Source organism: Sinocyclocheilus grahami, unplaced genomic scaffold (assembly GCF_001515645.1).
Source record: "Sinocyclocheilus grahami isolate Dianchi unplaced genomic scaffold, SAMN03320097.WGS_v1.1 scaffold633.1, whole genome shotgun sequence".
NCBI lineage: Eukaryota > Metazoa > Chordata > Actinopteri > Cypriniformes > Cyprinidae > Sinocyclocheilus > Sinocyclocheilus grahami.
This window is the reverse complement of record NW_015505812.1, coordinates 886,482-901,863: the sequence shown is the minus strand read 5'-3', so window position 1 is coordinate 901,863 and position 15,382 is coordinate 886,482. Positions and strand designations below refer to the sequence as shown.

The 15,382-nt window shown below is 38.4% G+C and overlaps 1 protein-coding gene across 1 annotated transcript in view; it reads left to right on the top strand.

Moving 5' to 3' along the window:
- Positions 1–15,382, top strand: part of LOC107558169 (helicase with zinc finger domain 2-like) — a 35,471-nt gene that overhangs the window by 12,525 nt on the left and 7,564 nt on the right. Inside the window, exons 11-18 of the mRNA XM_016241791.1 lie at positions 168–256; positions 409–552; positions 650–790; positions 926–1,070; positions 1,204–1,320; positions 1,451–1,643; positions 1,788–1,922; positions 14,514–14,723. Coding sequence (XP_016097277.1) covers positions 168–256; positions 409–552; positions 650–790; positions 926–1,070; positions 1,204–1,320; positions 1,451–1,643; positions 1,788–1,922; positions 14,514–14,723 — 1,174 coding nt within the window. The remainder of the gene's footprint in view (positions 1–167; positions 257–408; positions 553–649; positions 791–925; positions 1,071–1,203; positions 1,321–1,450; positions 1,644–1,787; positions 1,923–14,513; positions 14,724–15,382) is intronic.

Here is a 15,382-nt window from a genome sequence, read left to right as displayed (position 1 = left end):
ACAAACTTGTAAAAAATATCGCCATGGGCAGGAGCAAATTATAGACACTACAGCTTATTAAAATGTTGTATTTATGTACACTGTATTGTTTTATATGTATCCTTAGATTATAATCACATCTTTGTTACACTCACTCACATTATTGTTACGCTTTATTTCATTTTCAGGCGCAAAGAGGATGCAATTAACAGTCTAACCAAAGCCAACAAACTTGTAAAAAATATCGCCATGGGCAGGAAAATCAACTGTGAAGGAGGTGCAACAGTTTGACATTTACTGCCATATTATAATGTTTTGCATATCTATATTTCAAACCCTACTATCAAAACTAATGATTTACTAGCCATCTTTTAAACAATTATCCATTCAAATGTATTTCATTTTGTTTAACACTGTCTTTCCTCAAAGGATGCAACATTTCAAAGCAGATGCCAGCCAGATTTGAGATTGACGGTTATCTCCCTTCTGGGTTTTCTGATCTAAACAACAGTCAGTCCAAAGCTATTAGAGAAGCACTGACCAACCCGTTCATTCTTATCCAAGGACCACCAGGTTAGAGATATTTTTGGACTTTTTTTGGTTTCTTTGGCCTAAGGCTATTGCAATTTCCATTCCTTCCCTTATATATTACTGTTGTGCATTTTCACAGGGACTGGAAAAACTGTTGTTGGTGTCCATATTGTGTACTGGTTGCTCAAAAATATCCAACAGCTTCCTGCCACCAGTTCAGAGAAGAAGAGAGCTGTTCTGTACTGTGGCCCCTCAAATAAATCAGTTGATGTTGTCGCAGGTACATTTTCTGTATAGCCAATTATGTTTTTCATTTTGGACCCACTAGTGAAGCAGGAATTACACAATTCACTTTCAAAGAAGATTACCTGACCAAAGATCACAACCTAAACTTTTTTATATGAATGTGTTGCAGGTCATCTCCTAAAACTTCAAAATCAACTCAGACCTCTCAGAGTCTACAGTAATCAGACGGAGATGTTGGAATTTCCTTACCCAGGCTGCAATCTGAAGCTGTCACGGAATTCAAAAAGAGGCGAAAAACCCAACACAGAGCTTAGGTATTTGCCAAATACTGTCCATCTATCACTTATTTGAGTGTAGATACAACTGCCGATGTAATATTCATGTGTTTATAAAATCTAAACCTTGCTTTCCACTAACAGATGTGTGTTGTTTTTGTTGAATTATTAGTTCCATTGCACTACACCACCTGATTCGAAAAGATGGCAACCCATATTCCACACAAATATTAGCTTTTGATATGAAAATTAGAAGAGGAGCTCAATTCACTGATGAAGAAAAAAAACTGTATGTATGGCTCATTAACTACAAATCTCTTTTTGATTCTATTTTATTGTTTGTTAGAAATGAAAAATGAAAAATGAAAAGCTTAAAGTACAAATAATTTTTAAAAAAATTACAAATAAATTTTTTAAAGCTACAGAGAAACCCTCCAAAAGGCTCGAAAACATGAATTATTGCAGCATGACGTCATCTTGTGCACTTGCACAGCAGCCTCACACCCTGCCTTAGCTGATGCCCTCGACTTCAAACAGATCATCATTGATGAATGTGCCATGGCAACTGAACCTGAAGCCTTTATTCCACTAGTGGCTCATAAGCCTGAGCAGGTGAGCTCCAAAGCAGTGTTCTTTTTAGACAAACCCTGATTTGGATATTAGCACTTTCATTTCATTATGTTTGCACTGAACAAAGATGCAACATATTTGAATCCACTTTTATGTTCTTAATATCCTACTAATTTCATGTTGTAGATTGTTCTTCTGGGCGATCATATGCAGCTGCAACCTGTAGTCCACTGTGATGTGGTGGCGCGATTGGGAATGAGTAAATCTCTTTTTGAACGTTACATGGAGAAAGCACTCTTGCTTGACACTCAGTACAGAATGGTAATAAATTAATAAATAGCTATTTCAATAATAAAAGAAATAGCTCTAATACTGTATTTGTAATATAACATTTCTGTCTGATGCTGTTTTTTGCTTTCGAAAGCTGTCTATAAACTGCTGTTCAGTTTTTTTTTTACTTATATGTATAGTTTTTATTCATAATAATAGTATTTTTTATCTAGTGATATTTAACAATGATCTAAACAGCAGTAGTTTCACTTCATTCAAATGTAATTTCTCCATTGCATATATTGTTTCTTTCAGCAAGAAGACATTTGTGCATTTCCATCTAAGGAGTTCTATGAAGGAAAGTTAAAAACTGGAACATCACCCAAACCAAGTCTCTTCCTCAGTAAATCAAAGCAAACATGCATAGTTTTTGGCCATGTTGAAGGAAAGGAGAAAACTCTGGTGGTCTCGACTGAACGGGGGAATGAAAATTCAAAGGCAAATTTGGAGGAGGCAGAAGAAGCGGTAAGAGATGTAGTGCATTAAATAATGTGTATATATTTAAGTATATATTGTACAACATTGTATAGTATTTGCTGTACAGATTTGTTGTTGTTGTATACATTGTAAATTAGACTTTAGACTAAGCTTTAAAGATCCACAGACGCTAATGTAGAACCCTCCAGATGATAATCATTAGCTGCTACTAATTTTGTAATTTTGTCTCGTATCATATGACTCCATCTATATTTTCATAACAACGCGAGCTAGAATCGCTACTTGGCGCCATCTTGAGATTTAAAACGGCCACTACGATTAACAAAATGGTTAAAATATGGTCTCAAAGGAGAAAAAAACTAATTTTTAACCTGGCACAACGGGTGGCTTCGTCCATCTTTAAACGCATCCGTCTAAATAAAATGTAAAACATGACAGCCGTTTCTAAATAATGGTCAAATGCTGTGTACATTTTGTTATTTTCACAAAACACTGATATTAATAAATGTACTTACCTAATAACTCCGAATGATGCCGAGAGCGTTAGATTTACGCTCTTCTTCCAGCTTCTCCTCAGTCGATGCCGTTGCTCGGCAGAATTGGCGGCAAATTCAAATTTCAAACTACTACAGATATAATAAAAGAACCTTTTTAATAAAAAAATATATATTAATTACAAATATTCTTAAATACATAGCTACAGTACACGAAGATGCGTCAAACGTCTTAGGTACAGAAAATAAAATATATAAATAAATAATTTAAATGTCGACGCCCCGCCCATTTTTTCCACAAATAATTTATTGTTCTAAATTCAAAATGCCACCTAAGAATATATATTATAGAATTATATATCAATTTATTTCAAAATGTCATCAACAGGTGCGGATTGCTATTCTTTTGACTGAGGCTAGGATAAAGACAAAAGACATTGCCATTCTCACACCATATAATGCTCAAGTGGCCAATATTAGGGAGTCCCTGTTTGTTAAGGGTATGAGTGACTTCACAGTCAACACCATCATGAAAAGTCAAGGTAATAACATTTTCACAAATGCCGTTTTACAAGAGCGGCACAATGAACATCAATAATCATGACCTTGTTTAAATATTACTAAAAATGTTAACACTGACCCTTGACGGAACATTAAAATTAACCATTATTTTGCTCTCTTTTATGTTTTTTAAGGCACAAAGTAAAGATACAATGTATTCATACTTTATAAATTGTGTGTATGGCTGCATGTTTTGACAATGGCATGTAGTTATTGTTTCTGAATTGATTATTTCTGATCTTTTTTCTTTTGTTTCTTTGGCCACAGGAAGTGAATGGAAATATGTCATCATGTCAACTGTGCGCTCTTGTCCCAAATCTGACATAGAAACACAACCAACCAAATCCTGGATGATAAATCGACTTGGATTCATCATGGACCCACACCAAGTTAACGTGGGCATTACCAGGGCACAAGAAGGCCTGTGCATCATTGGTTAGTTACACTGTCTAGGATTGTGGGAGTCTATAATATGTGAATGATTAGATAACCTGAACACCTGCAGGTTCTTTGAATAATGCAAAATAATGCACACAATATTTATATTTATATATAATATTATATTTTATAATAACACAAAACCTCCTTTTAATATGTCTACTTTATGTATTTTATTATTATCAACAGTTTTATGTTTGATGCTTGGATTACAGTGCCATAATTCTGCTATTTTGGCAGGTAATGAGAGCTTGCTGCGGTGCAGTGCGTTGTGGAGAGGACTTCTGGATCATTATAAGGAGAAAGGATGTGTAGTGAATCCCGCCCGGAACATCCAGGTTCAAAAACCCACTAGAAGTCTGAGAATGATTTTAAGGACCCATCAACTTTTTTTTCCCACTCACTGAAAGTTTCATCTGTCTGCGCGCTGCTTTCTGTTCTCTTCACTGCATGCACGACTGCACGTAATAAGTAACAACAGTTAACTGTAGTAGTGCCATAGGACACAAACAGCTCTACTGAGCTGACCTTGATGTGCCTGACATAAATTAGATTTTATTAGAAAATACATTTGCATTTAGTCATTTAACAGACGCTTTTATCCAAAGCGACTTACAAATGAGGACAATAGAAGTAATCAAAACCAACAAAAGAGCAACAATATGCAAGCGCTATGACAATTCTCGGTTAGCCTAATGCAGTAAACGTATAGTTTTTAAGACTTTATCATGTAGCATGTAGATACCATATGAATATAGCAATTAGTGGTATTGCCATCTTATACAGTCCTCTTTAGTATGTGTCCATTGCTGTTGGGCTGTTTTCATGAGTTTGTCTCGCTGTTTGGATTCTCACCTTTGCACTTTTTAAATGTAATAAGTTTTCTTCACTGTCTAAAAATTTAATTTGTCATCACCTTTCTGCACTTCTTTCTGTAGTCTCAGGAGAAGCAGGTGCTCACCAAGGCCCAGGAGATCAACAACAACTACAGCAAGATGACCGAGGACAAACCTAACCGCAAAATGTAGCTGATTCAAGAAAATCGCATGGCCCACCCAGTTCCTATTGCATGTTGTTTTTCTGAAGTAACAGGCTTACATCTGTACTTTACTGTCAGTAAAAAAGAGAACTAGTTCTTTTTCCTTCCTGGTTGCTACAAAACAGTTCATGTTTATTTAACTTGTATTACACTGTCTCTCTTTTCTTTGTCAGGAGCTTCATGCTGCAGAAGTCTGTAAGAATAAGCAACTTCACACTGAGCTCTCTGGCTAAGGACACTCAGAGCCGTGAGGCGTGCAATCATGACTGCATTTGGAGAATATCTCATTCTCTGGCCACACTGTCTAAAGAGGTCATATCAGACTCACCTTATCAGTTTTCCTTATCAGTAAACGTCTGAGCATATAAAAGCATCCCACATACACTAAGTGGACAAAAGTATGTGAGCACCCAAACACCACACCCATACGTGCTTGTTGTTGATTGTTTAATTTCAGAAGCATGGGCATTCATAGGCAGTTCATCCTTCCTAACAACTGCAGTTCTTCTGGGAGTCAGTGTTCCAGTTCTTCTCAAAGGTATTCAGGTCTGGAATTTGTGCACACCAAGATCTTTCACGTTTCTTAATGGACCTAGACTTGTGTGATGCTCCTAAATCAACATCATCCGTTGATCCTAGAACTAAAAGTCTTCTCCCTCTCCCTAAACTCAACCTTTACCAAAAATTGTGGCTAAAATCTGAGGACAGTTGATAAGAATGTTGCTCAAACTCCAGTCCTAAGCCAAACCCTTCTACCTATATTTCTAAAGTCTGATTGGCTGATGTTGATCGAGGAACATGCCCTACTTGGCAGAATTGCAGTCACCTGCTTTGTGCACAAGGACTTTGTCATGCTGAAACATTGATTGAAACTGTTGAACAATTCTCGAGGATATCATTGTATGGAGTAACACTAAGATTTGTAATTATTTGACTAGTCAAATGCATTTATTAGTGAGAGGTGTCCACATACTTTGGCAATGAAATTAATCTGCCTGCTGAAAAAAACAACAACTTAGATTAGCCTAAATTCCAAGATTAACTTGTTTTAGATTGGCACTGCTGGTAAATTACTGACATGAGCTAATTAAGATGATTGTTGTTGCAGCTAGACCTGCATGAAATTGTCAAAACATACCTTATTTGTAACCAGCAATGGCACGAACTGGTCATTTAGTCTGGTCTTGGCTGTTATTTAGCAGGGCTGAATCTCAAAACCAAAAACCATGGCTGTATCCACATTTACACTGCACTTTATAGGATATGATTCATTCACGTTGGTAGTTTAGATGAATTTCAAGGCTCACAGACTCGGATTTATTGGTTTGTTTTTCAGTGACCTGAAAGTGGAATGTCTATGCAACATGCTGCTAAATGATTACTAAAAAAACATTTAATATAAGATTAAAGCACAAGTCCGTAATAAGGTGTCTATCATTTTTGCAACTGATGGAAACTAAGAAGGCATCCAAGAGATTATTTATGTTGGCAACACATCAGGCTTTTTTAGATTATCATTATTTACTGTTGTTTATCACCCTCAAAAGCAATTTAGTATCTGTGAAGTTTCTGTCTCTTGCAAGTTTTTTGATTGTCTATGACTAAGTGTCTAATTAGGTATTGAATATGGAAATTCTTGACCCAGTAGTTTCTGAATATAGTTTCTAAACCATTAGGACTAGTATTGCTATTGATAAGATTATACTCTCAATTACTAAAACAATTATAAAAGCTCAGTAAAATGGATGTGTTTGCATTCGTGTCATTGTGTGTCTAAGGCGAACACTGGCCAAAGTGTGACAGAAATTACAGATAAATGAAACTTAAGCTGTTTTGTTTGTTTAGATAAGCTAGACAAGCTAAGGACACGTTGCAGCAAAAACATTTGTTTTGTGTGTGTGTGTGTGTCTCTCCTGGGTTCTTGTAGGTAGGCGGATCTGAAAACACATCTAAAAGTACACAATTATGACATTCCTGGGTCCTAAAGTCAGTGACAGAAGAATAAGAGACAACGGACGTGATGCAGATGTGATGTAAAACTGTTTTGTTTGTGTCAAATTTTAACTTTAAATAGTATGGCACTGAAAGGGAGTGGACTGGCCATAGATGAATAATTATTAACACTTCAAATACACATGATGTCAGTCCTCAAGGTACCATTAAAGCAGTTTTATTGACCTGATTTGTTTAATCATTTGTGTACCATTCCAGTCTAGTCACTTCAGGCATGTTTATTTTCAACATATAAAATCATGTGCAATAACCTGAAGTCTTTCTTTACAGTTCTGTGCAGGGGAAGTTTTTGAATAAAAATTTTTTTTATTTGGTTGTAAGGATTATTAGTAAGTATAACTGTAATAAAATGTTGTAATGTCCTAGTTTTGTATCTCTGAGTATCCTTTTAAAACGTCTAACAGGAAGCAACTTACATTAAGAGTTGCTTGTCAGTTTGTAGATAAAAGGGCAGGGTTAAAGGGATAGTTCACCCAAAAATGAATGGCAACCACCCAATTGGTGGTTGCCATTGACTTCCATAGTAGGGAAAAAAAATACTATGGAAGTCAATGGCAACCGCCAACTGTTTGATTACCAGCAATCTTCAAAATATCTTCTTTTGTGTTCGACATAAGAAAGCAACTCATACAGGTTTGGAACGACATGAGGGTGAGTAAATGATGACAGAATTTTCATTTTTGGGTGAACTATCCCTTTAAGCTCTGTCTGTTTGCTTCCTGTGGTTTTCATCAGTATTGAAACTGAAAGCTAAAACTGTTTGCACTTTTCAGTACAAGCACACTGTGCTGGAAGAGAAAAGTTATTCTTTAATTAGGAAGGGAGTGACTTATTCAGCATCTCTCAGCAACATCTCTATAAATTGTTTAAACGCCTCTTGATGCAGAGCGGCTGAATCATCCAGTGTTACAGGAAGATTGTGACATATTACTAAACTTTTGGGATGAGAAAGAAAATATGAAGGTAAGATGATTTTATGCATTACTAATTAATGTTGCCAGATTCATTTGTGTACAGTATATTATTTAATGGAAAATAATTCATGAAGCTATGGAAAATTATTTTTATCTGTGGAATTCAAAAGCTTGTAGTTTCAGTCATCATTTACTTTAATTGCTTCTTTTTTTCCATACAGTAAAAGGTGAATAGAGACCAAGTCTCTATTTCTGATAAACATCCCCTTTTGTGTTACACAGCTGAAAGAAAGTCATACCCAGCATGACTGAGTGAATAAATCATTACTTAATCTCATTTGGGTGAACCGTTCCTTAAATCAGCTCTATGTAACTTTTTCTGTGTTCAAAATTTGCAAAATGTATATAATGAGCGAGTACATCATGAATTAATCTTCCAAACCACGTTTTTGTCTTATTCCGAATCACTACGGTACGTCGGTACACTTATAATAAGTACTTATATTCGGACTATTGTAGCCTGGTCACTGCTGCGGAGGAACACATACCTGCGTGAATCGCCAGAGACTAAACTTAGAGAAGTAGCTCCGGTTGGAATGTACTTCCGCGGGATGTGTGCAGTTCTGTTTATTAACCGCTTGAGTGCCAAAAGTTACATAGTGCTGCTTTAAGAGACGGTGCCATGAAGTTATTGTTATAAGCTTTAATCAGCAGTTTATGTCAAATACAGATAAGTAGTTGTGTGATTGTGCTTATTGTGTCATAACAGCACTTGCATAGTATTTGTTTTTGCATTTATATTCATCTAAATGTAAAAGTTGTGTTGGCAGGTTGATAATTTTTTAATTACATGCCTTTTATAAAAAACGTGAATTACTGTATGTAAAGATATGTTTCTTACAGCTAATGTTCATTAAGTCTGAAGGCTGAAAATGTTAACTGATCAAAATTAGAATGCATAATTACAATAACAAAAAAATTTAGTTGTAAATGGACGTTGTGAAATCTTATTCTAATTGCACATTATTTCTTTTCACAGGGCTTTCGTGTATTCTAAATCATGGCTCTTGCAGGAAATCATCATTTTCTTCAAACGTTAAAAACGAGGTTCAGTCTGTGTGTCAGATGTAATAAATGCTGTAAAAAACAAAATGAGATTTCATACTCACTTAACCAGGTCATCCATGACTGTTCCGAAGACATCTTGCTGATCAAGCGGAAACGTAAAAATTTGATGAAAGTAATTTACTCTTAAGTCCCAAAGTGACATAAAAAAAGATTCAAGCCATCATTGCAAAAGTTAACGAGCTCTTGTCAAAATTTTGTCAGTTTTTATTACCAACTGTATACGGTACAATAAATGTATAATACATAATCCAGTTTTTTTAGATCTGTAATCTGCCAAGCACCTATGTAACATTTTTAGACCACTGAAAGTGTGTCAGTAGTGTCAGATAGCCTCTGCAAGTGACATTGATCTGCATTTCCAAACTGACTTAAATCCCTCCAGGAACCTCTAGAAGTTACTGCTTTACTCAGAAGGGAATTGGGGGCGACATTCAGCCTCAGTAAAGACCCCCATGAGGAACGGACATATTCCACTAGTGCTTGGTTTAAAAAGAACCAAACCGGTAAAGATTAACTATTTCTTACAAAACCTTTAAAGAAACCTTATGGCATGCTTTTACTAATACTTATTAATTGTTAAACTGCCAAGCTCACAAATTACTTTCACCTAAATTATGATTTGTTTCTGCAGAGTATGAAATCCCAGTGTTCTTCAAATCTGACCATCCAGGCTTGTATGAGCAGTGGGTAGTGTTTGACTTCAACACGAGACCCGTACTACGACAAAAAATCAAGGTCAGAGTTGGAGAGGATGAGTGTAAGGGAACAAGAGTCACATGTCCAACATCTGAGGTTCCCCTAGAAAAACAAGAGTCTGCCAGGAATCTTGAGCCCTGGAATGAGGAAAGCCTGGAAATCATTCCTTTCTTTGAAAGAGAAGAGGCAGAGAGAGAGCTGATAAACAGATACAAGCTCATCATGATAGATGAGAGGAACAGTGTGATTAACCGTGACAACTACAAACACAGCATGCACAATTTTTTATATCAGGAGGAAAAGGTCGAAAGTGAACTGCTTACCAGGTATATACATAAATATATTTCATAGGTGTAAATCCAATACTTAACAATTGATAACAATTCTAATGTTCTCTCCCTATCCCAAAATATTTCCAGGCTGAATCTACGAGGGACTGCGCAGTTGCAAAATTGCCTGTCTGATGACAGGTTTGGTTTAAAATGTGCTTATCCCGGGACACTTCTTGCTGCTGTGCCTCTGTCTCACACACTCACTCCTGATGCTCCTCAAGGTTTCATAGTGAAAAGACACACAATCAGATCTCTTGTTCATGTTGTGAAAAACAACGAATATCTTGGACCTATTTATGAGGCTGAATTTCTGAAAGACGCTGCCACAGAGACACAATTACTTTTGCAGCTTTCCAAACAATGCTGCACTGATTTGAACCTGCAGAATGGACAGCAGTGTGAGATGGAAGTCCAGTTCCAGCTAAATCGTCTCTGGTTCTGTGAGATGCACAAGGCCATTGATGATCTCCCCAACTTAGACAAAGTCTTGCCTGATCTGAAAAACAACAAGTTCTGTATTTCTTCCCAGTCAAATACAGGAGAGTTAAATGAGAAGCAGCAAGCAGCAATGAACTTTGTTCTGGGTGTAACAGGCAATAAAAGCAGCATCCCACCTTTGTTGATTTATGGACCTTTTGGAACAGGGAAAACTCGAACCCTTGCAAAGATGACCCAAGTTCTTGTGCAGCAACCACAGAACAAAGAGCAACTGTTGACTAACTCTATCATACGCAAACACTGTGAGCTGGTCATAGAGTATTATGACCGTGGCTATGCAAGACCACTTAATGAGCCCACTCTGAGAATCGATATCAAGGGCAGAAAGAATATTGGACAGGCGTTCCCTGGAGACAAGGTAACAGTGGAGATCCTGAGTGAGACATCAAATCCTCCCATGGGAAAAGTGATCAACATCCTTGAAAGTGCGGATACTGTCAAAGAATTTGTCTGCACCCTTGAAAGATATGACAATCAGGTGATGACGCCTATCAACAAATGCATCACCAAAATTTACACACCATTTTCAAAGGACAAACCAGACCACGTTGCTGTAAGAAATCCAGAGAACCGCAAAGTAAAGCGTTTCATCAAAATAAATGAAGAAGCACGTAGAAAACTCAGAATATACTCTGCTCAATCGCCTCTTCTATTACTACCAAGCTGAAAACAGTGGCAGCGCCAAACAAAGCCGAATCATTTTCAATGAAAACTTCCGTTCCACAAAGGATATTGTAGATTTTGTATCAACGCATTTTTATGTTGGAAAGAGTGATGTGATCAAGGCTAGAGGAGGTGTGCCTCCTCATCCACACCAGCATGCCTTGCAGTTCCATCATGTAAGAGGAGAATGCTGTTTGGACCCAACAAGCATGTCCTGGTTCAATCCAGCACAAGTTCTAAGTGTCGTTGACATTGTGCAATATGTATTGGAGCAATGGCCTCAGGAGTGGGATGGTAAAGATCCGGAATCAATCTGTGTCCTTTCTCAAGGCAGACAGGTATCAAACCTATTTTTGTTACCAACTTAATTTGCTTTAAATAATAGCATTCTGCTATTGTATTAAATTTATGTCAGTGTTTATACCAGATTATTTTGCCTGTTTTGTGTTTCAGGTGTTTGAGATAAGGCAAAGACTGCGTCAGCTTTACCACGGGACTAAGCTGGAGGGAAGGGATCCTCCGGTGTCTGGAAAGCGTCCGGCCCCAAGCCAGAACCAGCCCACTGGCCGCTCAGCAGACAAGCCTGCCGGCCGCGCCGATGTCAAGCCCGCCGGCCGCGGCATTCCCAAGCCCGCTGGCCGCTCCAAAGTCAAGCCCGCCGGCCATTCCTCAGTCAAGCCCGCCAGCCGTGGCTCTCTCCAGCCTGCCGGCCATTCCGAAGTCAAGCCCACCGGTCGCGCCGTTCACCTCTAACCAAAGGAGGAGGATGAGGAGAAAAAGACTGTTCTTCACCCTCATCCTAGCCCCAGAGCTCGCTCCAGTGTCGGCTCCAGTCCCAGAGTTTAGCCCAAAGAGGGCTCCAGTCCCCGAGTTTAGCCCAGTGAGGGTTTCTGTTCCTGAATTTAGCCCAGAGAGGGTTCCAGTCCCCGAGTTTAGCCCAGAGAGGGTTCCAGTCCTCGAGTTTAGCCCAGAGAGGGCTCCTGTCCCCGAGTTTAGCCCAGAAAGGGCTCCAGTCCCCAAGTCAAGCCCAGGGAGGGACACAATTCCCAAGTTAAGTCTACGGAGGGCGTCTGAAACCAACATTCTCCCCAAGGATTTTTTTTGGGGGGGGGGTTTAGTAGGGGTCCATCTGTGGAGGCCGGGCCGAGTGCCGAGGAACTCCTGAACTGCCTGCTCCGCCATGGCTTCCTAGTCTGCCTGCTCCACCATGAACTTCTAGTCTGCCTGCTCCCCCATGAACTTCTAGTCTGCCTGCTCCCCCATGGCTTCCTAGTCTGCCTACTCCGCCATGGCCTCCTAGTCTGCCTGCTCCACCATGGCGCCCCGAACTGCCTGATCCGCCATGGGTCCCGGAACAGGTACCGCTCCGGAGGCCTGCCGTCCCGTGCCTATCCTGAGGGGCCTCCAGAGCACCCCCCCCCCCCCCCCCCAGTTTTCCCTCATGTGCAATTATGTTATTGCTCCCAGGTGTTTCTTGTCATCCCCTCGTCATGTCTTGTGTATTTAAAGCATTTCCTGTTTTTAGTTTCTGGTCCGGTATTGAATGTATGTTGATCCCCATGTCCTACGTGTGATTCCGTTAGTGTAAAATAAAGTCTGTGATAATTCTGGATTCTCCTGCATTCTCCTCGTTCCTCGCTCCTCACAGTAGGCACACCGTGACAATGCTTGCCTAATATTTAGTTTTGTTTTGTTTTTAGAAAACAAGTGAAACAATGCATTACACAACCAATTTTCTTTGAAGTGTGCTACATTGTTGTCACATAACCTTATCACAATTGCATGTTTAATTCAGTAAATGGCACCTTTTAATAATAATAATATTTTGTGTTTTACTTATATTATATAGTCCATAATTTTTTGGCAAAACTAGTAGATTATTCAGATATTATTCAGGAATTTTATATTTAATATGCACTGTAAATATTGCAGAATTAGTAAGAATGTGGTAGTATCTAGTATGCTATTCCATATAGCCAGTGATTGTCTTCAGTATGACATTTAGTTATGTGCCACTTGTAAAGCAGCAGTTACTCAATTCAGATTTTAATAGCATCACATTATCAACATTACTGCACTTTAACAAATGTGTTGCAGGTCATCTCCTAAAACTTCGAAATCAACTTAGACCTCTCAGAGTCTACAGTAATCAGATGGAGATGTTGGAATTTCCTTACCCAGGCTGCAATCTGAAGCAGTCACGCAATTCAAAAAGAGGCGAAAAACCCAACACAGAGCTTAGGTATTTGCCAAATACTGTCCATCTATCACTTATTTTAGTGTAGATACTAACTACGAATGTAGTGTGTATGCATGACATGTATTGCTGTCATTTTATTAGCTCCATTGCACTTCACCACCTGATTCGAAAAGATGGCAACCCATTCTCCACACAAATACTCGCTTTTGATCTGAAAATTGGAAGAGGAGATGAACTCACTAAAGAAGAAAAGAAACTGTAAGTATTGTTTGGACACAATTTCATAGAAATTAAAAGCTCATTTAAAGTTCACAAAAGTTGCAAAACTATTTTTTTGTTGTTGTTTTAAAGCTACAAAGACACCCTCCAAAAGGCTCGAAAACATGAATTACCGCGGCATGATGTCATCTTGTGCACTTGCACAGCAGCCTCACACCCTGCCTTAGCTGATGTCCTCGACTTCAAACAGATCATCATTGATGAATGTGCCATGGCAACTGAACCTGAAGCCTTTATTCCACTAGTGGCTCATAAGCCTGAGCAGGTACTGTACGATTCCAAAACAATTTTTGTTTCAGACAAACACTTAAACCTGGACAGTAGCAGCATGGATTGGTTGTTTAACACATATTAAAGGTTACCGGAGGCTGTAGCTTAACATTCACATCATTATAGGTAAACCAAAAAGTGTTCTATTTAAATTATAATTGCATTGACCACACCTTGCATTACTGCTGAATCTACTTGTAGGTTCTTATCCTATACTAATTTCATGTTGTAGATTGTTCTTCTGGGCGATCATATGCAGCTGCAACCTGTAGTCCACTGTGATGTGGTGGCGCGATTGGGAATGAGTAAATCTCTTTTTGAACGTTACATGGAGGAAGCACTCTTGCTTGACACTCAGTACAGAATGGTATTGAATTATACTACTGTATTTGTTTCTAAACATTTATGTCAGTTACTGTTCTTTTTACTGTTCTTTAGATCATGGCAGCTCTGTTTTTTATTTTATTTTATGTAAACGTATAATTTTCAATCAGCAGTAGTATTTATTATCCAGTAAAATAAAACAATGATCTAAACAATTAAACCACAGTAGTTCTATTTTTATAGTTAAAATTAATAAAAATTAAAATTTCTCCATTAAATATCTTGTCTCTTACAGCAAGAAGACATTTGTGCATTTCCATCTAAGGAGTTCTATAAAGGAAAGTTAAAAACTGGAACATCACCCAAACCAAGTCTCTTCCTCAGTAAATCAAAGAAAACATGCATTGTCTTTGGTCATGTTGAAGGAAAGGAGAAAAGTCTGGTGGTCCGGACTGAACGGGGGAATGAAAATTCAAAGGCAAACGTGGAAGAGGCAAAAGAAGTGGTAAGAGCACTTTAATAGATTAATTTAAATGTATTTTTGGACTATAGTGTAAATTAAAATGTAGCCTATAATGTTACACACAAAACTCCTGCACACATAGCATAATATTCCAATATTTAATTGAAGGATTCCTCTATTATCCATATACATCCATAAAGGTCTGCTAAGCCCCAAATATGCACCATAGAAGCGCTCCTGATGATCACTAATATGGATATTTCACATGCTGCTGCTATTACTTGTCTTTAAAGGCCTTTCGCACCGCAGGAACCTTTTCATAGTACCAGAACTAATTGTGGAACTACCCACTTTTTGGCGTTTTCGCACCGCCGGAACTGGGAGCGATTTTAGTACCGGACTGCCTTTTTCGAGAACCAAATTAGCTCCTACTCCGAAGCAGGGTCTAACCAGCACAACTGGTACTAATCGTGACGTAAGTAGACATTGATTGGCCAAACGCGTATGAAAACGCCCTCACCCACCATGATTTAAAATGCCGTGTAAACATACTGTAAACATTGTGTCAACTTATTTCGCAAGTATGGAGAACAGCGATAGATGGACGGACGCTGAAGTGCAGGCACTTGTAGCAAATGTAGCACTGCCAGTTGTCGTTGGAGATTCTTAGTCCTCCTTTCCGTTCTTTCAATCGCTTTACG